The sequence below is a fragment of the Garra rufa genome, chromosome 14 (assembly GCF_049309525.1).
Source record: "Garra rufa chromosome 14, GarRuf1.0, whole genome shotgun sequence".
Lineage (NCBI taxonomy): Eukaryota > Metazoa > Chordata > Actinopteri > Cypriniformes > Cyprinidae > Garra > Garra rufa.
This window is the reverse complement of record NC_133374.1, coordinates 16,442,515-16,470,436: the sequence shown is the minus strand read 5'-3', so window position 1 is coordinate 16,470,436 and position 27,922 is coordinate 16,442,515. Positions and strand designations below refer to the sequence as shown.

The following is a 27,922-nucleotide window of genomic DNA, read 5'->3' as shown; positions in this document are numbered from 1 at the left end:
CACTTCAGCGCTCGGCTGGCTCTGCCTCCAACCCGAAAGAGTTGGAGCTCATGAAGATAAATGAGCAAAAATACCAATGGAGACATGCAAAAAGCTGGTCAGCAATTATAGGAAGCGTCTGATTGCAGTAATAGCCAAAAAAAAGGCTTTTCGATTGATTATTGAGAAGGATATTAATAATTTTGGACATGCCACTTTTTGTTCAAATGTAAATAAAAGATGAGTAGCTAATAATTTTTTCCACAATGATGCCTCTTGTACATCGTCTTATTATATTTTGGGAGAAGCCTGTGTCATTTTTCGTCAAACAAAACTTTAAGTCGGAATTTGCCAGGGGTATGAATCATTTCGGCCTTGACTGTATCTCTCTCTCTCTAAATATAGCAGGGGTGGCGAACGTCGGTCCTGGAGAGCCGCCCGCAGCCCTGCAAGGTTTAGCTTTAACCCTAATCAAACACACCTGAACAAGCTAATCAAGGTCTGAAGGGTTACTAGAAAGCTACAGCCAGGTGAGTTTTAATTAGGATTGGAGATGAACTCTGCAGGGCTGCGGCTCTTCAGGACCGCAGTTTGCCACCCCTGATATATAGGCTATGACACTAATTGTCTGAAAGATGTGAGAAAATTTTATATATGATGCATGACTAAAAAGTTCTACATTATAAAATGTAATGTATTATAAGCGCTTTTCAACAGCGAAATATAATACATAACATAGATATCTCAAAACTAAAAAGAATAGTTGCTTTAATGTTCTACTACCATGATTGTCACATCACATAACAAGTCCTCGGTTTCTCCCAGTAAACTTTATTAGTTGTTGTGTGGGCGATGCAGCGGAGGGGCGCGGTTATTTGATTGTCTTACCTGATTTGCTGCGTCGAAGAAAGGTTGGAGTTTGGAGATAAACACCTTCCAATTTAAACCGCCCAATGTTTTGCATAGACCTCATTATGTCATCAACCTGGACCCAAACTTCATTTTTCGGTTGCTTAGGATCGGTTTAGTTAAAATAGTTTCGTGAAAGCTGAAGCATGGATATATTGTTGGCACTTGAGACGAATGTAGTGTCTGTTGTCATGGCTGTCTTGGCTCTGTTACTGCTGTGGAAGATTCGAGGAAAGCAGAGCAGGTTTGACCGGCTACCTCCAGGACCTGCGCCTAATCCACTGCTGGGAAATTTGTTTCAATTTAATATGAAGGAAGCCTGCAAGTTTTACCTAGAGGTAATATTAAATAGTATTATTACCTATAGTGTCGATACTTATAGTACTACCTTAACTTTAAATACTTTAATTCAATTATGTAAGTCTGCGTATTGCCTGTGCAGATAGTTAACCAATAACGATCCGATTGTGTGTGTGTGTGTGTGTGTGTGTGTGTGTGTGTGTGTGTGTGTGTGTGTGTGTATCATAGGCTTTGAAGAATTTAAAGCAGAGGTTCTTAACTCTGGCCCTCGAGGTCCACTTTCCTGCAGAGTTTACCTCCAACCTTGATCAAACTTACCTGCCTGTCTAGTAATGCTGAAGAACTTGATTAGCTGTTCAGGTGTGATTAGGGTTGGAGCTAAGCTCTGCAGGAAAATGGACCTCGAGGGCCAGAGTTGAGAACTGCTGAGTTAAAGCATTTTGACTGGGTTTAGACTGCAAATAATTTATAGACCTACGTGTTTTTTTTTTTTTTTTAATGATATTATTATATCACTGCCCTGTCGTTACTAGGTGAGAGTCACCATTCAGGGATTTCTGAACTCCCTTGAGAAGTTTTACAATGCAGTTACCTTCGAAGTGCTAACAGACGTTTTCAGTATTGCTGTTTCTCAAAGATGATTTGTTTTTACTTTACTTTTTCACTATTAGCCTAATAACTTTAAGCAATACCACTTTTAAGCATACTGTGATATATTATCTTTGCATAAAGAGTACTATCTGAACTTCTGCACTACGAACATTGCTTATGACTGTATTTAAGCAGAATGATATGTTCAGATTGTTAACAGTGTTGGGAAGGTTACTTTGGAAATGTAATAGGTTACAGATTACAAGTTACCCTGTTTAAAATATAATAAATAGTGTAACTCTTTCAGTTACTTTATGAAAGTAATGTTAATGATTACATTTAATTACTTTTCTAATTTTTTCTAAACTGTTAACTAATTTTAAATTCTTAAACCAGACAGGGTTAACCTTACAGTAGCACTCAACTCTAATTACTGTCAGATATTCAAAATCCTTCATCACTTGAATTAAGATTATAATAATTTAATTAAAATCATAAGAAGATATGGTTTAATCAATAGCTGTGATTCTGTTTTTGAAATCAAATCTTTGCATAGCTATGACAGGAAACACTGGCATCTGGTTGTTAGTCACCAATTTCTGAGATGATTTGAAGTTCATTTCATTTTAATAATTCACATTGAACATTGAAATGTCCCATATAAACACCTATAAAACTCTTTTTGTCTTAGCTGAGTAAGACATATGGCTCTGTTGTCACCATCTGGTTGGCGAACACTCCTGTGGTGATCATTTCTGGATATCAAGCCCTGAAGGAGACTATGATTGGTCTTGGTGAAGAATTCAGTGGCAGGGCAATCTATCCTCTGATGATGAAGTCCACTTATGGATATGGTGAGTTCGCTTGATGCCTGATGTTTAACATGCTATATTTTGAGTTTTATCTTTAAATTTAAGAAGATATTGTCTTTGTGTGCAGGTGTTCTGGCCACCAGTGGACACCGATGGAAGGAGATGCGCAAGTTCTCTCTTGCGACACTGAAGAACTTCGGAATGGGCCGCAGGAGCATTGAGGAACGAGTCCAAGAGGAGGCTGAGAATCTTGTGGAAATGTTTAAAAAGTGTAAAGGTAGAATCAGATTTATATGATCATTTATTTAGATCAGATCAGATTAAACAAACGGCAGACAAACTACAGAGATCTAAAGCAGGATGCATCAGTAAAACACTAAAATCAAACATACAGTGGTTGCATTATTACAATGAAAACTTGTTGAACAAGTTGTTCCATTCTGTTTAAGTGAATTGGCTGATTAAGCCACATCTCATGTTGCAGAACATGGTGTGAGTTTTTACAGCATGTTCAAGAAACTTGTGCTCTTTGCTGTTCTTTTTCTTTTTAAAGGCTCTGCATTCAGCCCTGCAGACATGCTGTTTAATGCTGTAAACAATGTGATCTGCAGCATTGTTTTTGGGCATAGGTTTGAATTTGAGGATCCACAATTTAAGTCTCTCCTTCGGACTGTAAATGATTACTTTGCTATTCTCAGTAGCCCTCTTGGACAGGTATTGTACTCATTTTTTTTAATGCATTACCATTCAAAAGTTTTATGTATTTGATAAAAAATATAGTCAAAATAACGTTGTTGATTATTATTAATACACAAGATGTATGTCAATTAATATAGTTTTAATATACTTTTGATCAATTTAATACATTCTTGCTAAATAATAAAAAAAACAATATATTTTTACATATATACACTGTAAAAAACTTTGCTGTAAATTTTACAGTAAAATACTGGCAGCAGGGTTGCCAACCCTGTGATTATGTAATATGCTGCGAACAGGCCAGACAGGAAGATAGGCTGGATTAACTATTTCTTTAAATAAAAGTTAGCAAAAAAAGCATTAACGTTACTGTCACACCCCCGGACTTTCTTGTTGGTTTCTCCCATTCTCCCCCGCTGTTCTGAGTGTTTTTGGTTTCGCCGTCATTGTCTGCACCTGTGGTTGTAATTAGTCTGTCTATTTAAGGTGTGTGTTTTCCCCTGTACTCTTGTTGGTCTTTGATGTTATATGGATATCTTACCCTGCTGTTCCTGTGTCTGCTTGTATTCCGTTGGATTTATTAAATATTCGTCTTTTACTACGTCGTTGTTCGTGTGTTCCTGCCTACATCGTGACAGAAAGACCGACCGAAACAGTTTTTTTTTGCGTATTCCACCCTGTTTTGTTTTTCGTTCTGTTTTTCAGTCTTTTTGTTTCCGTAGTGTGTTTCCCCCATGGATCCCTTCCTCCAACCAGAATTCATCCTCCTCCGGCTGAAGCAGGGGGATTTACCGCTCGAGGGTTTTACGATCATGTTCCAGCTTGTAGCAAACACCACCAGCTACCCGGACGACGCGCTCTGTGCGTTCTACGACGCTAGCCTCAACGCGTCATGAGAGCGCCGTCGTCCGAGGACGGCCCTCGAGCGGATTTTGCCGCGTTTGTGGAGTGGACACTGGCGAGAAAAAGACCCGAGTTCCCCGCCTGTTCCAAGGAGAATCTCGTCAGTGCCACTCCAGACCCAGAGCCCAGCCAGCCACCCCGACCCGCAGATTATGAGCCCATCAGAGACGGAAAGCCAGAGCCCGGAGCGACAGCAGTATGGAGTGCCGACGGGGGCAAAACTGCTGATCAGGTGCGTGAGCCGACCATTACATCTGCGACGGTGGAGTGCTTCGTGGAGCAAGAGAGGGCGGTAGAGAGCCCCGCCCACTGCACTATCACTGAGGGTGAGCTGGAACAAGATTATGGGGATGTTATTGACTGTGTCATGGAAATACCTATCTGCCTGGATTTCCCACCCACCCTCCCTTTTCTGCCTAGTCCTGAATCTCCGCTGGTTCCGCCCAGCCTACCTGAATCCCCGTTGTCTGCTGTCTGTCCCCTTGCTCACCCTCAGCCCACCATCTGTGCGGTGGGTTCGGCGCGGGTCTGCCAGTCTCCATCGGTGTCATGGCTGGAGGATCCCTCACCATCGCCTCCAGCCTCAGAGTCCTGGACTCCGCCTCGGCCCTCGGACCCTGCGGCTCCACCCCGGCTCTCTGCTCCCTCGTCTCCGCCATCGCCCGTCGCTCCACCGGGCACCATCGTCCCTCCGGCTCCGCCCTGGTCAGTCGTCGCCCCACCTTCGCCTCTGGACTCTACTCCTCCGGCTGTGCCTCGTCGCGCCGTCCCACCGGCTCTGTGGACCTCCTCCCTCCCGCGGGCACAGCCTCGGTCCTCTGTCGCTCCGGCTCCGCCGCGGATCTCCGGATCTCCATCTCCGCCTTGGTCGCCAGAGCCTTGGGTTCCGCCTTGGCCCTCCGGATCCGCGGTGTCACCCAAGATCATCGGCTTTCCGTCTCCGCCTCGGGCTCTCCCACCACCTGCTCCGCCTCCGTCGGTCGGCCCCTTGGAGTCGTCAGCCCTTCCTCCACCATGGCTCCTCCCTCCATCGGCTCCACCGTGGGAATACATCTTGGCTGCGTTCTGGGTCCCACCTGGCTCCTCCTGCTCCAGCCCCTTCCTGTCACCTCCTTGGCTCCTCCCTTCGTCACCACCCTGGACTCCATCTTGTGCCCTCCTCCCGGGAGTCCGTCCTCCACCTAAGCCCCCTCCTAAGACTTTGTACTGTTTCCTTTTGTCGGCACGAGGACGTGCCTTCCGGGAGGGGGAGGTAATGTCACACCCCCGGACTTTCTTGTTGGTTTCTCCCATTCTCCCCCGCTGTTCTGAGTGTTTTTGGTTTCGCCGTCATTGTCTGCACCTGTGGTTGTAATTAGTCTGTCTATTTAAGGTGTGTGTTTTCCCCTGTACTCTTGTCGGTCTTTGATGTTATATGGATGTCTTACCCTGCTGTTCCTGTGTCTGCTCGTATTCCGTTGGATTTATTAAATATTCGTCTTTTACTACGTCGTTGTTCGTGTGTTCCTGCCTACATCGTGACAGTTACATTCAAACAATAAGCGAATTAGCAAGTTATGAAAGGTCCTAGCACATCTCACTGCTTACGTTACGTTTATTTCGGCGCCCGTGTTAACAGATGCCTGCCTGTGCAAATTTGTTTTACATAAAATAATCACGAAAAATGTGCTGATCAGCACGACGTCGCCGTGAATCATAACTTTTGTCAATGAAGCTTGTAATTCTTAACGTAGGAACCCAGAGATGTTACGCCTATAGCCGATATAAGGCCGGGGAATGTGTAAAGTCCTCCCTCGACCACGGTGCCGAAGTCTCTCTTGCGCTCCGCGGACGGAGGATTCGTTAATCTGCGGTTACCGCGAATGTTTATGACACCTTAATATACCACTACAGTTATGAAATGTGAAAAATAAAACAGAAATAAGTCACTTACCACAGCTGTGAATGGTTCTTCTTGCTGCTCCCGAATGTTGACCGTTGAAGATAATCCCGCCTCTTTATATTTGAAATTTTACAGCAATAAGCTGTATGTTTGCATCAAACCACCGCATCACCCCATAATGCATTGCGGTTTACAGCAATATGCTGTATTATAAGAAATACAACCTGCTGCTTTAAAATATTGCTGTAATTTTTACAGCAATTCGTTACAGTGTACACATGTGCATGCTATATGCATCCCAGTCAACAGTTTTTGAACAGTAAAGGCGGGCGTACACGGTGCGATTTTTGAGGTCGTACGAGCTCGCATGCGATTTTTGTGGTTAAGCCGGGCATACACTGTACGATTTTTGACCCTTTTTGCCACGATTTTTCACTCGTGCGAGAATTTCTTGGATCGGGCCGATTTTCAGCTGACTCGTGCGTCTCACATCGTGTAGTATACACAGGGTAACGAGAAGCGATTACCCTCTCACGATCGACAATCGTATGGTCGGATGAAAATCAAACTGGTTTGAAATTCTGGTCGGCCCTCGTGAGTGTATCGCACCGTTGAAGCAATGCTACGAGCGTCTACGACCTGATTACCCCAAAACTCTGGCACTGCGCCTGTGCAAACACGAAAGTGAAAGTGAAGGAAGTAGTGATGGGAAGTTCGGATCATTTTACCGACTCGGACCTTTGAGTCTCGTTCAGCAAAATGAACGAATCTTTTTTCGAGTAATTTCGTTCATTTTAACAATAAATATAATTCAAATGTTAGCCTTTAACCTCCCTAACACATCTACTGCTGACACAAACGTTAATCACACTTCAAACAAAACAAAACAAAACAAAACTATAATGCTATAAGAAACAGAAAATATTAAATCATTGTTTGCCTGGGTCTTTAGTCTAGAGCCCTGCATTTGAGTCCGAGCCCGTCGGGGCCCGAATTTTTTTTTTTTGCCCCTAGGGCCGGGCTTCGGGCCAATTTTCACGTCATAACTTGCACATATATCGGGCGTGATTTCATGATTTCATGCGTGCGTCCCCGGAAGCGCCAGTGATTTCTCGCGCATAGCAGAGTATGAGCGGAGCGCGGAGTGGAGCGGTGTGATTTTGAATGGAGGAAGGAGCGGATTTTTTTAAAAGTCGGAGCGTCATGGTTTTCACTCTCTTCAAGAGCGCTCCACCACCGCTGTTTAGCTTGATAGAGATGGATCACTCAAATCAGAAATAATGTGATCTGTAGGTAAAATAACTGACGAAAACGTATTATTTTCATTACAAACTTTGCACTGGATAAAGCAGCAATACTCTTTTAATGCTGACAATTATTAGCTGTGGTCGGAACAAATATTGCACACTATGTTTGAAACTCTCCTGTTATTTTATTTTATTATATTTTATGAACAGGACTGTTACATTTCAAACATACTTAATTTGTTTTTTGTTTTTTTTGTTTTTGTTTTTTGACGCGGAGCGGTGTTTCTGACATCAGTGAGAGAGGAGTGGAGCTGGATTATTAAATGCAAGGAGTGCGGGGGAAATTGTTGCCGCTCCACTGTGCTCACATACCGCAGAGAGATTTTCAGCCACGTGGTAAAGTTGTGTTTTTTAAGTTTTCTATATTATTATTTATTCTTTATATATTTGTTCAATATTCGTTTACTTTACCACTGCGACTTTGTATGTTCCGGTTTTGCGCAGCAGAACTGCCTGCCCTGTTTGAAATGCCTTTGTTCTGAGATGGTGATAATAAACTTTAAATCTAACATTTTGCTATATTGATGTTTGTTTTATATCTGTGAATTGCATTGTAGACTAGTCAAGTGTTGATTTGATATATGGTTAAATTGAGTAAACTCACTGTGGACCACATACCGCTTGGATATCGATGTCACTTAAAAAACTAACTTACATTTAAAAAACAAACAAACAAACAAACAAAAAACTCCAAACTTTTCTCTAAATTGTTCTGATAAAAAACCGAAACGAAAAAACATAAACTTTCTATTAAATACGAAATCTGGTCTATTTTAATGGCTGTAACAGTATAAGCTGTTTGGCGGAAAAAAAGACGGGCTTCGGGTCGGACTCGGGCCAAAATTTTTGATAAGCTGTCGGACACGGGCCGGGCTACAGCCTGTGCGTCTCGGACCAGGGCCGGGCTAGGGCTTAGATTTAAGTCTATGTCTACTTTAGTCTATGGTTCGCTCACCTCGCCTAACGACTCTAAAAACAGGTGAACTAATTCCAGTAATAGGATGTTGCGCATGCGCGACTGAACGAATCACTCCCCGAGACGACTCGTTTGTCCCGAGTCACATTAAAGATTCGTTCAAAATGAGCGAATCGTTCAAGAACGACCCATCACTAGAAGGAAGCAACATGTTCTGTTATTTCAAAAGTTCAATAAAAAAAAAAAATAATAAAAAAAGAACATTCTTCAGATACAAATAACATCATAAAAAAAAAAGATAAAAAAAGTCCATGCGCTTACAGAACTCACGGAAAGGCACGAGATCGAGCGCTTTTTGCTCTGGTGACCCTCATCATTCCTTGTCAGCATCCTACTACCGTGTTTTTGTTGTTCTTCTTCTTCTGTTTCAAGTCCGACGTGCGATATTGGACGCACAGTGTGAGCGGTAAGATCGCATAAGAGCATCGGGTCGTACAGTGTGAGAACATAAATCGTGAGCTGCGAACTTTTACACCCTGCGATTCTGTCGTGCAGTTTGAGCTAGAGCCAAGAGCAACGATTGATAATATCGCACAGTGTATCCCAGGCTTTATCGGAGGGAATCGTCTCTTCTCGTATGGTCGGGGCTCGTATGGTGTATGACAACTTACGAGACGAGCAGAGTGCCTTATGAGCACTTCACGACCTCACGATCATTTTTAAACATGTCAAAAAACTTCGGGAGCTGTCGGATTGAAGACGTGACGTGTGCTGTTGAACGAGCTGATTTGTTGAGCAAACTGCAAATGACTAATCAGAAGCTAAAGAAAACCACAGAAGAAGATGAACATGACAGCGCCACACGGTGACTTGGACTATTGAGAAAGAGGATAACCTCGCTGAACTTTGGCAAGAACAGCGAGCGCTGTATGAGGTATCGATCGGTGATCGATCACCTATTGTTTGCTACAGCTATTGCTAGCTATAGTGGTGGCCAACTAGCCCCCTCGACGTGCATAATGCTAGGTTAAAACATACATTACAATGTACAGTGCTGTAGCATTGCAGTTCCAATGTCTTTAATTTAATGCTTGTTAGCACTGCTGTAGAGGTGAAGTTTTGTCAAGTTTGCAACGAGTGTACACACGCAATGGTGATCAGACGGTTCCTGCATGTGCAGCAAAGTATCACAGCTCATATTTTTTATATGCAGTTATGAGATAGACAGAGAGCAGTTTTATTGAACAGTACATACAGAGTATATTATACACAGCCTTCCTCTCAGAATGTGATCGGCAGGTTTTAAAATCGTGCCGTGTACCACTGCCTCCGTAAAAAAAGTCACTCGTGACGTGTGCGTGACCATACGGTCTTCCGACTGTCCGAATTCGCACCGTGTACGGCCGCCTTAAGATTTTTAATGATTTTTAAGGAAGTTTCTTCTGCTCACCAAGCCTGCATTTATTTGATCCAAAGTACAGCCTATAGAATCGCTTGTATAACTTGTCCAAAGTTTTACTTTTCTTTTTGCTAATGTGACCGGTCTCTATTGGAACTCTGCGTTGTGTGTGTTGACATTGAAGGAGACCGGACAACAGAAATTTCACAGGCCGGATTTTAATTCTGTATGAATAAAAATGAAAAAAAATCACTGCAAGCTCGAGTCTGGCCTTCTCTCAATCAGCCTCTCTTCAGGCGCATTTACCGCGAACTGAACAACATTTTTCTCATTTCACATATTTGAGTTTCTCAAATAAACAACTCAATATTGTTTAACATTTCAAAAAAAAAAATAAAGCATTTTACACAAATTAAAAACAATATAAACAGAAACATGAAAGTGAACATACCTGTATGAATAAAAATGAAAAAAAATCACTGCAAGCTCGAGTCTGGCCTTCTCTCAATCAGCCTGTTAGCAAAAGGCATTATTTTAGCCAACAGAGCTTGCACACTCATGCTTACATTCATGAATTCGCTCCAACAATACATGCTTTAACTCATAACATAATTCACACAAACTTCATACATGTTTGAATACGATTAAAGTGCATTTCAGAACAAATTACATGTTATACTACATTAAAAAAAACTCATTTCAAACTTTTCTGACAGAGCGTCAGTACAACCCACCTCTCTTCAGGCGCATTTACCGCGAACTGAAGGAGAGCAACCAGAACCGGAACATGAAAGAACATCGCAAAGAATCTTAAAGGGGCCACGCACCGTATTAAACAAAACTGAAAAATGACCGTGTAACCGTAGAAATATGACATCTCAATTAATAGAAATCAATATTTGAAGTATAAATGAAATTCCAGAATGCAAAATAATGAAAGAAATATAACAAATGATAATAACAAAGGGAGATTTTGAGTGAAATTAATTAATAAATATAACATCTGTTACATTCACCTCCCCTAATTTCACCAAAATTATGCATGTGCATAAAGAGGACTTACTAAAGAATCACAATGCAAAAATTTCACAGTTACAGCAATAAAAGCTATCTGTCTTGACAGATACAGAGAAATTTGAGGGTGATCAGGCCTCAAAACCTCTTAGTAAAGTATGTTGCCAAATACACCATACCACACTTAACCTTTGCAACAAATCCTCATTCACATTATTCTCATATCACATGGCAATGAAAATTTATCCCAAAAAGGAATAGAAAATAAACTTCCTACCCAATCACGGATATTAGAATAGGCTTAAAAGGGACTGTGACTTTTTCTGGAACCTGTTTGACAAACTTGGCATTTTAAATGGCTTTTGAGCCATGGTCTCAATCAGACGGTTGACTTGTTTTACCACTCTACCAGCCCGTGTTGTAATAGTGCCTTGCGCTTGTTCAGGACCTGGCATTGACACATCATCACGTACAGGTAAGTCGGAGTTAACAATACCTGAATTAGTAAAGTCGAATGTTGCCATTACATTGTCACAATTAGAAGTTCCTGTGCTCAATGTTTTTTCAGGGAGCATCCGGTTTTGGCTGTCTTGACCAGAATTAACACAGTAAGTATCATCACTTTCCTCTGTATCCTGTTCCATTTGTACATCAAAACTTTCTGAACTCTTTGAAACATCTTCACTCAATACTAATGAATGCGCTTCGTTTTCAAGATCTTCATCCTCCAAGGAATCAGTGGAATTTGTTGATTGGCTCTCACACTCAGAATCGTTCGAGCAATCGGCAACCGTTGATCCACATGTGTCATCCTCAGGACATGTCACCGGTAAGAAACTGATATCTAAGAGCATGTTTCGATGTACCACTTTAATGTGTCCTTTGTCATCCTTCACTTTGTATATGTGTGTCTGGGGTTCATTATCCACAATGGTGTACACAGTAGGTTCCCATCTATCTGCCAACTTCCTTTTTCCTCTTTCTCCTTTATTGGCAATGAGCACTCTATCTCCATTGTTCAAATGTACTCCCTTGATCTTGCGGTTATACATCTTGGTCTGTTTCCTCTGTTCTTGTACAGCATGTTTTTGAGCAATTTCAGCTGCTTCGTGAAGATGAGACATTAAAGTGGCGACATAACTGCTATAATCAACAATCACTGGATCCTTTGATACTTGCTTGAACATTATGTCCACAGGTAATCGTGGGACACGGCCAAACATGAGTTGGAAAGGTGCGTAACCTGTCGTCTCATGTATTGTTGAGTTGTAAGCGAAGGTCAGAGTCTGAATTTGTTGTGGCCACTTATCCTTAGATCTCAGAGGCAAGGAGCGAAGCATACTTCCTAATGTTCGGTTGAACCGCTCTGTGATGCCATTTCCCATAGGATGATAGGCCGTTGTACGAGATTTGGAGACCCCAGAAAGTGCAAGCAGTTCAGCAATGAGCTCACTCTCAAAATTTGTTCCTTGATCCGTATGGATCCGCTCAGGAAACCCATACACACAGAACACATGGTCCCATATCTTCCGAGCAACTTGCTTAGCCGTCTGATTGATGCAAGGAAAGGCGTGTGCAAGTTTAGTAAAATGATCCGTCAGGACCAACACATCAACTGAACGCTGTTTGTTATCTTCTGCACTCCAAAAGTCAAGACAAACCAACTCCATAGGTGCAGAAGTCTGAATACTTTCGAGTGGAGCTCGAGCAGCTGGCTCAGGTGTTTTTGCCAGAATGCACCGCCTGCAACACTTCACATATTCTCTGATCTCACGCTCCATCTTGGGCCAGAAGAAGCGCTGTCTTGCCAAGTGAACTGTTCTAGCCTGTCCTTGGTGACCAGCAAGATCGTGAAGGCCATGTAAAGCTTTTTCTACCATGCTCTGAGGCAGAACATACTGATGTCTTTTTTGTCTGCTTATAGGTTCCTTAGTCACCCTGTACAGAATCCCATCACACACTTTTAAGTGATCCCATTGCTTGACAAGGGCTAAAGCTCTATAGTCGAGTTTTTCCCTCTCTCTTCTTGAAGGGCGTCTTTTACGAAGCACGAAAGGGAGAACCTTGGAAATGGTAAGGTCGAGCTCTTGACTTCTTTCCAACTCGTCATGAGAGAACATAGGCAGAGGTTGTTCACCATGGCTTATGTCTGCAATCTGCTGAACTGACTGCACCAGCTGAACTGCTCGTGTCACTGTCGCCATTTCCCAGTCATCTTGGACATGGCAAAGTGTCTTGACGGCAACTGGATCACATGACTGCACATGACAGCTCGATTGACATCCCACCTGATCACTTATCTTGTGGCAATCAACCTTCAGACGAAACACATCCTGTATCCCTTCTTCTCCTACAGCATCAGCTTCGGTAAGTAAGCGGTTGTAACTCTCATTCATGAGCCTATGACTAATTGATCTTGCAAATGGATCTCTGCTTAAGGCATCAGCCACAATGTTCTTGACTCCTGCAATATGTTTTATGTCAAAAGAATAAGGGGCTAATTTTGAAACCCACCTTTGTTCACAGGCATCGAGTTTCGGCTTAGTCATAATGTGCGTAAGTGGATTGTTGTCAGTCCAAACTGTGAAGGTGTGCCCCTTGAGCCAGTGACTGAACTTTTCGCACACACTCCACTTCAAAGCCAAAAACTCGAGCCTGTGTGCAGGGTACTTCTTCTGTGACACGGTTAGGGTCTTACTGGCGAAGGCAATTGGCCGAGCTATTTCTTCCCCTGCCGGAACTTGGGATAGCACAGCACCTAAGCCATCCAGAGACGCGTCAATTGAAAGAATCAAAGGCCTGGAGAAATCAGGATGCGCAAGCACAGCACAGTTCAGCAACCTCTCCTTGAGTGTATTGAAAGCAATATCACATTCTTCTGTCCAATCATTTGGATTCAACTTCCTAAACGTGCCCACAGGCTTCCTAATTTTCGCTTTACTCCGTCTCTTCTGACCCGCAGTCAGAGCAAAGAGAGGCTTGGCAATTGAAGAACAATTAGGAATAAAGTGTTGATAATAGAAAATCATTCCTAAAAATGACTTGATTCTTCGTGCTGATGGAGTGCAACCATCTTCCTCCATAAGTTGCATTTTGGACATTTTGGATATAACATCCACCTTCGTGAAGTCCACGGAAACTCCATGGCCAGAAATAGTATGACCCAAGAACTTAACTGAATCACGCAAGAAATGACACTTTTTGGGACTCAGTTTCAAATGATGTAACCTAAGCCGCTGAAAAACCATTTCAAGCCTGCTCAAGGCCTCTTGTTCTGTGGGCGCAAACACAAGTAAATCGTCCAAATAGCACAGTAAGCTGGTAAAGTTCATATCTCCAAAAATGCTAAGCATCATCCGCATGAATGAAGCTGGACTGTTGCACAAGCCTTGTGGCATGCGGTTATACTCATGTAGTCCCATAGGAGTAATGAAAGCAGTGTATTTTTTGTCTTGTTCATGCATAGGCAGATTATAGAATCCAGAGGTTAAGTCCAAAGTGCTGAAGAAATTGTTACCTCCTAAAGCAGCAAGGCAGTCTGACTGATGGGGGAGTGGGTGAGCATCTTTGAGTGTTCTCGCATTAAGCCACCTGAAGTCTGTACAAATGCGGAGGCTTCCATCCTTTTTCCACACAAGTACTAATGGCGATGCATATTCGCTTACAGATTTTCTTATTATCTCTTGCTCCTCCATTTCAGTTAACACCTCGCGCAACTTCTGGTAGTGAGCAGGAGGGATCCTCCGATATGGCAACCGGAATGGCCTCTCATCTGTAAGTCGGATGCGATGTTCAAATTCCTTAGCCTCACCACAGTCTAAGGGATGTTTAGAGAACACATCATTGTAATTCACCAACAACTGCACAAGTTTCTCTTTGGATGCTTCAGTAACTTTGCAGTGACTGATGTCAATTTCGCTTAACCCAACATCTTGCAATCTCAAATCTGAAGCACAATTTGGGGCAACTTCCACCTCTGAACTACCTTCCTTTAGCTTTCCAGTGCCCTGGAAAACTGGGAAATCTTCCACAGCCAGACAAGGTGAAACATCTGCCAATTTCCGATTCTTTCTTAACGTGACAGGTTGGTCAGACAAATTGGTTATCTTCATAGGTACCCACCTATCACCCCACATAGATGTTATCACACGAGCTACCATGATGTTTCTTGGCATAGTCTTGGAAGCAGTGGGTTCAACGAGAATGGTGCTCCCAAGGGACAATGGAGTGCTGCTGGGCAGTCTTCCCCAAACTAAATGCTCTTGGTTAGCAGCAAGAGTGACAGCATGATGGAGCTTAACTGTTCCGATTTTGCTAGGGATCTCATCATGTCGCCAGCGTGTGAGATTAGACATAACATCCAAAAAGTGTTCACCGTCCGGTGATAACTGTGTAGCACGTTGCGATATGAATTCCCAATACTCATCTGTGTTCTTCATTCTGTTCACAACATGTTTAATCAAGTTGGAGCCAAGAATTAAATCATCATGTTGTCCTGGAACAACGAGAACTGGAACTTGACAGCTGATGCCATACACTTTCATACTAACTTCGTACAAACATTTTGGCTGTGCGGTCCTACCCCCAACACCGACAAGAATGATATTCTCAGGTAGTGATTTTTTGTCCAAGACAACATTTTCAGCTAACAACTTTTGTTCAGCTATCTCACTGAGGGTACAAGACATGGAGCCAGTGTCAAGCATTCCTCTCATGTGGAACTGGCCATTTAAAATCACAGAAGTATAGAAAAGCTCATCAAAAGTCTTTATTGTCTGCATATTTTGTGCGTATATCACGCAAGTACCATCAAGTGCTGTATGGCATACATTCTCATACTGCAGCTCCAGATCACTTATGAGGGTTTGATCATCACCCACACATCCCCTCTCCAAATGTGGGTCTAATGGTTTAAAGGACCAGCTCCTCGTGGAGAGTTGTATGCCTCTAGGCTGTCATGACTACTCCACTTCGGGCACTCTCTTTTCCTGTGTCCATGTTCGAAACAAAACAAGCATAAACCGTCTCTCCTACAATGTGCAACTGTAGAGTGGTCCATGCCTCTGCACACTTTGCAAAACTTCCTGCTCACATTCCCATGCCTAAATGAATCTACAGGTACAGAGGGGGTTTGCATGCTTTGTTTCAGCACACGATCGAGCAAACTGATAAGAGACTGAGTGCAGCTGTCACCTGTCTGACCTGATGGTGTAACTGGCAACTCACTGCGACCTGTTGAAACTTTCAGCTCGTTTCCAGGTGTTCCATCATCCAAATTCAACATTTGGGCATTAGCAGCAACAGGCTTCGCAAAGGCAGAACGATTAGACTGCACCTTCATTTGTGCTCTTTTCTCAGCTTGATACTCATCAAGACGTTCTTGTATTTCAGCCGCTGTCCACCTATCAGCAGACTTGAACCTCAAGATAGCAGACAGAGACTGGTCAGGGCAATGTTTAACAAACATTTGTGTCACCTCACGAGTAGGATCTTCAATACTTCTACCCTGCCTTCTCAAACCCTCGTCAGCAACATCAACAGCTTTGTTAAGCCGAATCCAATATTCCATTGCATTCTCTCCTGCTACAGGTAAAGTGCCATAAAAGTCAGCAAGCGGCATAGATGAATATGTCAATTCACTGAAGTGTTGTTTGAGTATGTCTGTGACAATTCTTGGGTTTGTTTTAGGCTTCAGCGATGGATTGCTGCGTAGTGCTATCTTGATTACATCTTTGGCTCTTCCCATTAAGTTCGACATGATCTCATCCGCTTGATCGGCTAAAGGAACACCTTTCTTTCTCATATAAACATCCATGAGTTCTTCCCATTCGTGTACTGATAATTTGTCAGATCCATCCCCTCTGAAACAGGGAGGCGCCTTAACATCAGGCTTCATCACAAACTTCATGCCGGTCAAATTAAGAGAAGGTGACCCCATGAGAACCTGGCTGGTCCCTATGCTCTGCGTTTGAATGTCAGGACACTCTTTTTTATCACTGCTTTTCTTCAGCTGATCAGATATTGACTGCCCTATTTGTTGAGCAAGCTGTGTGATTAAACTACTCAAATCGGCATTACTGTGTTCTCGGCTGTCTGAAGCAGCACCTTCGCACTTTTCTGATTCAGTAGTATGTACTCTACCGGGATTACGGGTAGAACAGAAATCAGGAGAGCCAATATTAACTGTCCTTCTGAGTGGTGTCTGTTCAAGTTCACCAAATATACGCCCCCTAGCAAAACCCAATTCAAACCCATCATTAGAGGAGTAACTTGTCTTCTCACTATTTTGTGACATCTTGAGTTTCACAGATCAACAAAAATAAATTAAAACAGATAATGACCACAGAAAAAAAACTGTTCACATGTGTACACACCTAAAAGTAATACACAAATCAGATTATTAAACAAAAATTCTTCTTTTTCAAATGAAACGTTTTCTAAGTCTTTTTTTTTTTTCTGTAAATATGAAGTTTCAACCTTTTTTGAATTATATACAGTCTAATGTCCAACCTGTGTTTCCTTTGGCACAAATACAGGCAGAATTTGGACGTTCCAGAATGCAGCAAACCCCGGCGACCAAGCTGACGTTGATCGATGAGGATCCACAATGACTTGCATCAAACAAAAGTCACGGCACCAATGTGACCGGTCTCTATTGGAACTCTGCGTTGTGTGTGTTGACATTGAAGGAGACCGGACAACAGAAATTTCACAGGCCGGATTTTAATTCTGTATGAATAAAAATGAAAAAAAATCACTGCAAGCTCGAGTCTGGCCTTCTCTCAATCAGCCTCTCTTCAGGCGCATTTACCGCGAACTGAACAACATTTTTCTCATTTCACATATTTGAGTTTCTCAAATAAACAACTCAATATTGTTTAACATTTCAAAAAAAAAATAAAGCATTTTACACAAATTAAAAACAATATAAACAGAAACATGAAAGTGAACATACCTGTATGAATAAAAATGAAAAAAAATCACTGCAAGCTCGAGTCTGGCCTTCTCTCAATCAGCCTGTTAGCAAAAGGCATTATTTTAGCCAACAGAGCTTGCACACTCATGCTTACATTCATGAATTCGCTCCAACAATACATGCTTTAACTCATAACATAATTCACACAAACTTCATACATGTTTGAATACGATTAAAGTGCATTTCAGAACAAATTACATGTTATACTACATTAAAAAAAACTCATTTCAAACTTTTCTGACAGAGCGTCAGTACAACCCACCTCTCTTCAGGCGCATTTACCGCGAACTGAAGGAGAGCAACCAGAACCGGAACATGAAAGAACATCGCAAAGAATCTTAAAGGGGCCACGCACCGTATTAAACAAAACTGAAAAATGACCGTGTAACCGTAGAAATATGACATCTCAATTAATAGAAATCAATATTTGAAGTATAAATGAAATTCCAGAATGCAAAATAATGAAAGAAATATAACAAATGATAATAACAAAGGGAGATTTTGAGTGAAATTAATTAATAAATATAACATCTGTTACACTAATAACCTTTTAACCGTAAGGCACAAAAGCAAAATTCTTGGCTCATGCTGAGTCGAATGAACCAAAAAATTCAAAAAACGCAAGGTTTAGTTTTTTTCTATACTTAATTTTTGAAAAAAAAAAAAAAACTACTTTTTGGAACTTGTCCTAGACAGTTTGTCTGATTTTCACCAAAATTGGCTCAGATCATCTTCAGATCATGCTTTTATGGAATTCAATATTTTCTGTCAAACCGTTCTCAAATTATATGCAAACAAATTCTACGAAAAGCACTCAAAAATGGATTTGAGGCTATATCTCCGCAACAGTTTGGCGTATTATTGAGACCAAACTTGGTGTGTGTTATAACAAGCATGACCTGCAGTGTTTTGGCACAGTGCCACCTAGTGGTCAGAAGATATGAAAAATGGCTATTTTTGCTTATAACTTCTCAGTGGTTTGGCGAAAAATCGTGACGGGTCTCGTTAGATTCGGGGGAGAATGCCGAGTCCAACCATATCCAATTTTCCTATACAAGCAATTTTGGGCATCAGCCATTTTGAATTTTGTCATAAAATGCTATATTTTACGAATGCATTGACTTATCGTTACGAAACTCGGTATGTGTTTTCGGCACCATGCCCTGACAGTACTTAAAAAGTTTGGTGGCAGTGCCACCTTGTGGTCAAAAGTTAAAAGGAAATTTAGAAAAATGCTAATAACTTATGTGAAAAAAGCCTAATTGTTATGAAAGTTTTTTGATCTCAAAATATTCCTTGGGTCAGGATGAGAACACTGATACGAGTTATGCCAAAATTGGCACTTCCTGTCCGCCACTTTGGTTAATGTAGAAAACCGACTTTTCCGAACTCCCCCTAGACCGTTAGTCTGATTTTCACCAAATTTGACTCAGATCATCTTCAGACCATGCTGATTAAAAAATGATATGGATTTTGTGTCGATATTTAAAACCGTTTTCATTTAACGCTTAAACGAATTTGCTGAAAAATGCCAAAGTGCATCTGAAGCTGTATCTCTGCAAAGCTTTGAGATATTTGCACCAAATTTTGTATGTGGCATTATCACCTCACACTGATAGCACCACATCAGTGTGAGGTAGCAGCGCCACCTATTGGTCAAGAGTAATGAACCATTTATTTACTATTAATTATAAAATTTCCAAAAATGCTAATAACTATAGATAGCATTAGCTTATTGTATTGTAATGAGTGATCTCAAAATATTCCTTGGGTCATGTCGACAACATAGATACTAATTATGCCACAGTTGGCCAAACTTCCTGTCTGCCATTTTGATTCATGTTGAAAACTTACTTTTTCGAACTCGTCCTAGACCGTTCATCTGATTTTCACCAAAATTGAGTCAGATCATCTTCACACTGTGCTGACAAAAAGTTATGGATTTCATGTTGATAGATGAAACTGTTTTCGTACAGTGCCTTTACAAATTTTAGGCTTGATGCCAAAATGACTGAGGCTTTATCTTTGCTAAGCTTTGACATAAAGACACTAAACTTTGTGTGTGTTTGTCACCTCATACTAAACACACTACATCGATATGATAACAGCGCCATCTGTTGGTCAAACGTAACAAGCCGTTAAATCATATTATTAGGTCTTCTACATTATTTTTCTGTCATTTGAACTAAAATCATCTTAAATTGGCTTCCTTTTACTCATTGTTGCAGTTGGTCTGATGTTCCATACCGTCCATAGCTCCTCATTTTACCTTTGGAATGCTTGGCCCCATAATTGCTGTATTTGCTATTAATTATATACTATTAATAATTGCTATATTTATTATGATGATTATCATGATGATTATTATTATTATTATGTTGAAAACAACTGTGTAGAATTTTTTTTTCAGGTTTCTTTGATGAATAAGAAGTTCAGAAGTTTTTTGTAACATTATAAATATCTTTATCATAATGTTTGATCAATTTAAAGCATCCTTGCTAAATAAAATTATTAGTTTCTATAACCCCCCCCCCCCCAAAAAATATACTGACTCCAAGCTTTTAAATGGTATCCTGTATAATGTTACAAAAGCTTTTTATTCCAGATAAATCCTGATCTTTCCTGAAAAATACTTAACTGTTTTAATTATTGATATTAAAAATAAATGTTTCTTGAACAGCAAATCAGCTTACTGTATTAGACTGATCTCTAAAGGACCATATGACACTAAAGACTGGAGTAATGATGCTGAAAATTTAGCTTTGATCACAACAATAAATTACATTTTAAAATATATTCAAAAAGAACTTATTTTAAATAGTCAAATAATTGTACTGTTTTGCTTTACTTTGGATAAAAAAATGCAGGCTTGGTGAGCAGAAGAGACTTCAAAAAAAAAAAAATTTTGAATGGTAGTGTATATATGTGTGTGTGTGTGTGTGTGTGTGTGTGTGTGTGTGTGTGTGTGTGTGTGTGTGTATATATATATATATATATATATATTTAAATTTATTCTGAGCCTTACCTTGATGGACCTTTATTTTCTTGTCAGATCTATAATATATTCCCTAGGTTAGTCAGTCTCTTTCCTGGTAAACATCATCAACTGTTTAAAGACCTAGAAGAGGCCAGGGAGTATTGCAAGCGTGAGGCACAGGTTCGGATGAATATTTTGGATCTCTCGAGCCCACAGGACTTTATTGAGGCCTTTGTGTTAAAAATGAAAGAGGTAAATAATTCAAAGAAATGTTCATATAGCCATGGCCCTCAATACAGTCACTTACACCCTCTGGTGGTGAAACTATGACATGATGTCAATTAAAAACAATTCCAGATTACAGCCTTTTTTATTATGTTTAATATTCATTTTCATATTCACTTTCATTCTCTTTTGCAGGAGAAAGACAAACCTGACACAGAATATCATTTGGACAACCTGGTTTCTGTAGTATGGAACATGTTCAGTGCCGGCACAGAAACCACTTCATCCACCATCAGACATGCTTTGCTTCTGATGATGAAGCACCCAGACGTTCAAGGTGAGATCAAACAAATTCTTTCCCTAAACATCAACTTCAATCCTGTCTGTTTTTACTCTCCCTTGTTATATACAGAGTGTGTTCAGCGGGAAATTGATGAGGTTGTAGGACAGGACCGCTGGCCTTTAGTAGAGGACAGACAGAAGCTGCCGTATACGGATGCTGTAATCCATGAGATTCAACGCCATATGGATCTCGCCCCCATTGCTGTCCCGCACAAGATGATGTGTGACACTGAATACAATGGTTATGTCATTCCCAAGGTATTCTTCTTGTGCATTTACATTTATTTTTATTCATTAACTCTTCAAATGTCTTTCTATTTGTAGTTTAAATTTTTTTTTCTAGGGGGTCATGGTTTTCCCACTGCTATCCTCTGTGCTTATAGACCCGAAACGGTGGAAGAACCCAAATTGCTTTGATCCAGAGAACTTCCTGGATGCAGATGGCCAATTTAAAAAAAACGATGCATTTGTTGTATTTGGCATAGGTGAGTTTAGATGTATTTAGAACCATGAAGATATTTTGTAAATTTTCTACTGTAAATATATCAAAATGTAAATTTTGATTAGAAATATGCATTGCTAAAAACTTCATTTGAACAATTTGAGGGTGATTTTCTCAATAATTGAATTTTTTTGCACCCTCAGATTCCAGATTTTCAAATAGTCATATCTCAACCAAATATTGTCCTATCCTAACAAACCATACATTAATGGAAAGCTTATTTATTCTTATTACACGGCTCTTTTGAATGCTTCTGATTGGTCAGTTGAGACATTTGCAGGTTCGTTCTTTTCAAATAATCACCGCTCCAAAGTAATAACGCATAGCCGGTACTACTCCCAGCCGGCACATGACTGACCTTCAACGTTGAAATTTGGTTGAAATAAGGTCAGTTGTTGTTTCAACAGTGAAACAACGTTGATGTAACGTTGAATGCTAAATGGTTGAAGATTAGTCAACACATGAACGAAATTCAACGTTGAAATTTGGTTGAAATTAGGTCGGTTGTTTTTTCAACGGTAAATCAACTTTTAAAAAAAGACCTTTGAATGCTAAACGGTTATATATACCTTCAAAAGCAAGTGTTTAAAATTATAATATTATTAATACAAATAATTAACAAGGTTAACTTATAAATCAACATTTTTTTTATAAGATCATGTCTTCAGCATACAAAGAAATGTATAAAAGTGTATATGTTAAAATATAATTATCATCACCAACAATAAACCAAATACATTTTGTATTTACCACATGCTGAAACAATTCCTATTGGTTGTTTTGCCTTACTGCTTTGATCATGATTGGTTCATCTGGCTGTCATTCAGGAAACTGACAGGTGAAACTGCGCGCAGTGCGCGGGCCTTCGTAATTTAAAAAAGTTTGACCGTTACCGCATTTTCTAGTGAGGCTGTAAACTGCATAGACTGTGCGAGAGCTGCTGCTCACCGAAATTATTCGGTTGGTCCCGAATTATTTTATATTTTCCTGTTAAATTTTTATTTTGAGCGAATTTGAATTGTGAGATCTCAACGGAGAACAAAAACCGGCAACACAGAGGAAATATACGTGATTTGCGAGTCCCTGAAAACATACAGCACTGGCTAAATCAGGTAAGACAATAAGTATTTATTATTACCTTTCAAAAATAGTACAAGAGTTTACAAATTGGTAAAGGACATGTAACCTGCAGAAGTTAAATACTTGAGTGTGTTTTTGTGTGTTCTGCTTTATAATTACAGACGGCAAAAGTTAGACGCTAATCACATTTAGCGCGCTAGCAATATTAGCTCATCTGGTCGTAGATATATCTGCTGTTGTGTGTTGCTAGTATTTGTTAATGTCTGTCTTTTAGACATTCACATTTTTCGATATAAATGCCATGCATTACTGCAGGTGTGTTTACATTTTAATCCTATAATAACAGTCCTAAAGATGACATACTTTGTTTCTTTTCTGTATATCATATAACGGCAAATGTCTTTATAATTTAAATGAATTAAGATTGTTTAAAGGAATGGTATAAAACTAAAAACAGCTTTTTAAGAAAATATCAGTAAACCATTTATTCTTTCCCCTTGTAGAGTCATTAAGGATCCAGTTTATTGGCAGTTTGGTAAAGAATTGTTCATCTTTGCACTGTCATTTCTGGTAGAGATTCATTGATCTTTTGTTATAGGTTTATTTAATATAAATGTACTCAATATGATTTTACTTGTTTCACTATATACACTAGTTAGAATTGTGATTTAAGCCATGTTGTTTTAAACTTTAATCTGAATACATCAAAATGTGTTTAATGAAGTGTTGTGCACTTAGTTTCCAACTCCACTGTTATTGGACTGTAAAGTAAAAAAAGACTGTATTGTACAAGATCTGTTTCGTATCAAGTGTTTTCAGTTAACTTAAGATATTCAACAGTGTCAAGGTTGTTATTTTATGAAATTTTATTTTTGGTGTTTTTTGTTTATGCAGGACAGTACAGAAAGCACAAAAGTGGGAGAGGAGGGGACAGCATCAGAAAGGAAACAGAGCTGGGACTCTTTCAGGGATCACCCGAAGCACAACCATGCTAAATGCACAAGGCTGTTGTTTTTATCAGAATTTGAAGAAACATTTTGGCTTAAAATAATAAATACATTTCATTTATGGTATTTCCTGCGTAAAGAATTTTAATGCGACTGCTTTTATATCCCTTCACCACTGACATGGTGTCTGTTGCAGGTTCCATTCTCAAAGTCTTCTACCCATTTCCACTGCACAAATGTAAACCTGTTACACATCTGTAAACCTGTTTTCACAGAACTAGTTAACCACCAAAATAAGAGATCAAGTGGTTTAGTCAAAAAAGGTTTCCCTTGCACGTGCAGTGCAAAATATGCATGCTTTTGTACAAAAACTTTTTGAGTCTTTAACCTTCTGGGGTCTAGGGATTTAAACATACCCTGACATTTGTATGTTTATTTATATTTTCAGTATCTGAAAAAAATACACTACGAGTCAAAAGTTTTTGAACAGTATGTTTTTTTTTTTAAATATTTTTTATTAAATAAATTCCTTCTGCTTAATAATATTAGTATTATTTAAAAGAATATTTAATATCATTTAAAGTATTTTAAAATGTAATTTATTCCTGTGATCAAAGCTAAATTCTCAGCATCATTACTCCATCAGTGTCACTTGATCTCATAGAAATCATTCTAATATGCTATTCAAGAAACATTATTATCAATAAGCAGTAGATTATGTCTTTTTTCTTCTTCTCAGGATTCTTTGATGAATAGTAAGATCCAAAGATGAGCATTTACTTGAAATAAAAAGCATTTGTAAACAAAAAAACATCCTTTCCAAAACTTTTATTTAGCAAGGATGCTTTACATTGCTCAAAATTGAGGATAGAGACATAATATTACAATAGATTTCTATATCAGATCAATTGTTTAATTTTCAGTTCATCAAAGAAAACCAAAATAATTCTAGAATCAAAATATTAGAATGATTTCTGAAGGTTAATGTGACTGGATCATGAGTAATGATGATAAAAATTCTGCTTTGACATCACATGATTAAATTACATGTGATGTCCGCTTCGCGTCGGGTCCTGATCACACTGTCAGGGCTTATTTCTGCGATAACTACCGGCTGCCTGTACATTATCCCTTACATAAGATATATACATCTTCATTTCAAAAATAGACCCTTATGATTGGTTTTGTGGTCTAGGGTCACATATAGGGGTCAGTATTTTCTGGAATTTTGATAATACGATAATAAGACAATATTTTGATAAGCATGTTAATGTGCTGGTACTTTGGCAGGTTTAGGACTGCCGTGAACGGCAGGCTCCCAAAGCTTTTAATATTCTTCATTTTCTCTGCGATGGTTAGTTTGCTGGAGTAACAGGAATTAATTTTTCCAATAGATTAAATTGATTTTTACCTTTAACTCAGGACATTTTTTTACCTAATTAAATATATGCCTCATTTTTTGTGTCAAATGTGTTTTAATTTAATCTATAAATTCTAATAAGTAGAACACTATGACAATATAAATGTGTTTGCGATGCAAAGGTGGCACAGCATCTTTATGCAAAGTGGCATTTTGATGCATTTACACAGGCAAGATAAGAACAAGTCACTGAATTCAAATCGCGATATGGACTAGTGTATGTGAAAACTGAAATGCAAAAAGACCGTTTTAATATGAATCCGATATGTTCCGTTTGCCTAGCTGTATGTATGCATTGCAGAGACGAGCTTTTACTACACGCATACTGAAACACACGTGACGCTCCCGGTAATTTTTGGCATTTTCATCTCACATGAACAGATAAACTCAATCTCCCAAACTGCTGTGAGTGTCACTTTTACCGTTTCATTTGAGAAAACTAGCATCATATCATACTGTATACACAGAAACTTCATGGCAACCTGTCAAAATAAAAGTACGGTGTAACATGTAATGGGCTGGGTAGGTGTTGACGTTAAAAAAAACACAATCTAATAGGGAGAAAAAATAATTTCATTGTTAGTTAGTTAGTAAACACAAGTACATCTAATTGAACATAATTTATTTTCATCAACAAATTATCATAGAACAGCTTTATGAGCTTTATGATCCATTCTCAAAGACTTTAAATCATTATTTGGGTAGCACACATATTCTGAATGCCTTCAGCAGAATTCAAATTAGCCATTTTAATCTAGATTAATCTAGATTAATTCCAAAATTTAATCTAGATTAATCTAGATTAAAAAAATTAATCTATGCCCACCCCTAAACAAAACACAAAAAACCTTGAATGCTGAAATTTGAAATGATTTTGGGGGAAAAAAGGGAAAATATACTTTAAATATAAACCTAAAATCGCCAGAAGGTGGTGGCGAATCACTGCGTGAGTGAGTCATTGAGTCATTCAACCGATTCGTTTGAACGGCTGATTGATTCAGTAACGAAACGATCGTGTTTTCCTCAGAGATGCAAAACAGTTCTGCCGTGGCTTTGTTTGAAACGATTTTCGTCGACAAAATAGACCAAAAGCAGGAACTTTTCTGTCTAAAGTAAGTTAATTAATATGAGCTTATTGTTTATGAGACTTATAAAATCACATTTGCAATGCTGCTACAACCAAGTTCATGTGATATTAACTATATCAGATCATATAAATATAAAAGACATGTATAAAAAGTCACATTTGCCACCTTATCTTAAATTTTGGTAGACTTCTAAATCTATTTTAATAAAGAGGTGAAATCGTGAACTCTAAATGCGCATGCGCAGTAGTTTAACGTACATGTCAGTGTGTATGCGTGCACTTTTTGTGTTTTTTTTTTTTTGTGATATACTCGATAATGTCAAACGCATATCGTTTAAACAACAATTACAATGTTATCTTAAACGATATACATCGCACAGCCCTAATTGTACATAGTAGCCCTGCTGAAAAAACAGCTAAAGCCAGCCTAGGCTGGTTGGCTGGTATTAGCTGGTTTAAGCTAGAATTGGTGGTTTTCCAGCTTGACCAGCTAAGACCAGCCTGGCCAGGCTGGAAAAGTGTCCAAAACCCCTCTAAAACCAGCCTGCCAACCAGCCTAAGCTGGTTTTAGCTGTTTTTTTCACCAGGGAGACTAAAAAAATAAAAACAAGGAGGCTTGTTTCCGCCGTGGGATTATGTTTCTCCCGGGTTTAATCATACCGGGACAAAAATAACTATGTTAAATCACTCATTCCTGTAAAGGAAAAAAAAAAGTTATAGACCAAAAAATGCTTGATACATGGAGAAAAGGTTCTGCAAAAGATTTTTAAACTGACTGTCTGCTCTCTTGACAGGCAAGCGTGCGTGTCTTGGTGAGGCTCTGGCTCGCATCGAAATCTTCATCTTCTTCACTTTCCTCCTTCAGCAATTCACCTTCAACGCCATTGTACCTCCAGAGGAGCTTGACACAACACCTAAAAATAGCAGCTTTGGTCGCATACCCCGCATATATGAGTGCTATGCCATTCCCAGGAAATAGAGGAACGTGACACAAAATTAAGAAGAAAGAAACATTCAACATATTCTCATTTCAGTTTGATGTTTTAATGGCAATAAATTAGATACTATTGCACAAGTGTGTGTGTGTGTGTGTGTGTGTGTGTGTGTGTGTGTGTGTGTGTGTTTTTGGCAATACAACATATATATTATGATATTAAGCATACGTGTTCCGGTCCTCGAGGAGTCTAGCCGGTTAACCCACTTTTTGCAGTGCACATGGATCTGATACACAATATCAGGTGTCCTAATGTGGAAGCTTATTAGGTCTGTGGAATGTTTTGAAGGACATAAACTACTTTTTTATAAGTTAAACAATATAATTTGCACTTTTAACAACTCTTTAACATTTAAGTCAGCAGTGCTTTCCTTTTTTCGTCACACTTAGGTGCCATTCACACAGAAATTAGTCTATATTATCGTTTAAAAACACAAGATGCAGAATAGTGCAATGAGGAAAAAAGCTGTAAAAAGAAGTTTACATTTTATATGGGCCATTTTACAGAATTGGTTCAAAGTCAGAGTTGGAATCATCTTGAAAAATGTCTTTTTCCACCAATTTGTAGGTATGCAAATTGTATAATATCCAAGGTTCACATTTCTAGTAATTGTGCAGTTAATTCTCAAATTTTATTTTCAGAAAGTATTGGAATATTTGT

General features: G+C 39.4%; 2 protein-coding genes across 2 annotated transcripts in view; both read left to right on the top strand.

Annotated features, from left to right (window-relative positions):
• Positions 1–27,922, top strand: part of LOC141285172 (nesprin-2) — a 95,432-nt gene that overhangs the window by 1,885 nt on the left and 65,625 nt on the right. The window lies entirely within an intron of this gene.
• On the top strand, positions 946–27,342 carry LOC141284672 (cytochrome P450 2M1-like). Its single transcript, XM_073817663.1, has 9 exons — positions 946–1,226; positions 2,471–2,633; positions 2,719–2,868; positions 3,145–3,305; positions 20,740–20,916; positions 21,085–21,226; positions 21,302–21,489; positions 21,575–21,716; positions 27,062–27,342. Exons 1-9 carry the CDS (start codon positions 1,035–1,037, stop codon positions 27,244–27,246), a joined length of 1,500 nt encoding a protein of 499 aa, XP_073673764.1. The 5' UTR covers positions 946–1,034; the 3' UTR covers positions 27,247–27,342.

What these genes read in the sequence shown, in the direction of transcription:
- LOC141284672 (XM_073817663.1), top strand. Translation starts at nt 1,035, where the DNA reads ATGGATATATTGTTGGCACTTGAGACGAATGTAGTGTCTGTTGTCATG. An exon ending in GAAGTCCACTTATGGATATG is followed by an intron (nt 2,634 to 2,718) that starts GTGAGTTCGCTT and finishes CTTTGTGTGCAG; the next exon opens with GTGTTCTGGCCACCAGTGGA. An exon ending in TTGTGTTAAAAATGAAAGAG is followed by an intron (nt 20,917 to 21,084) that starts GTAAATAATTCA and finishes TCTCTTTTGCAG; the next exon opens with GAGAAAGACAAACCTGACAC.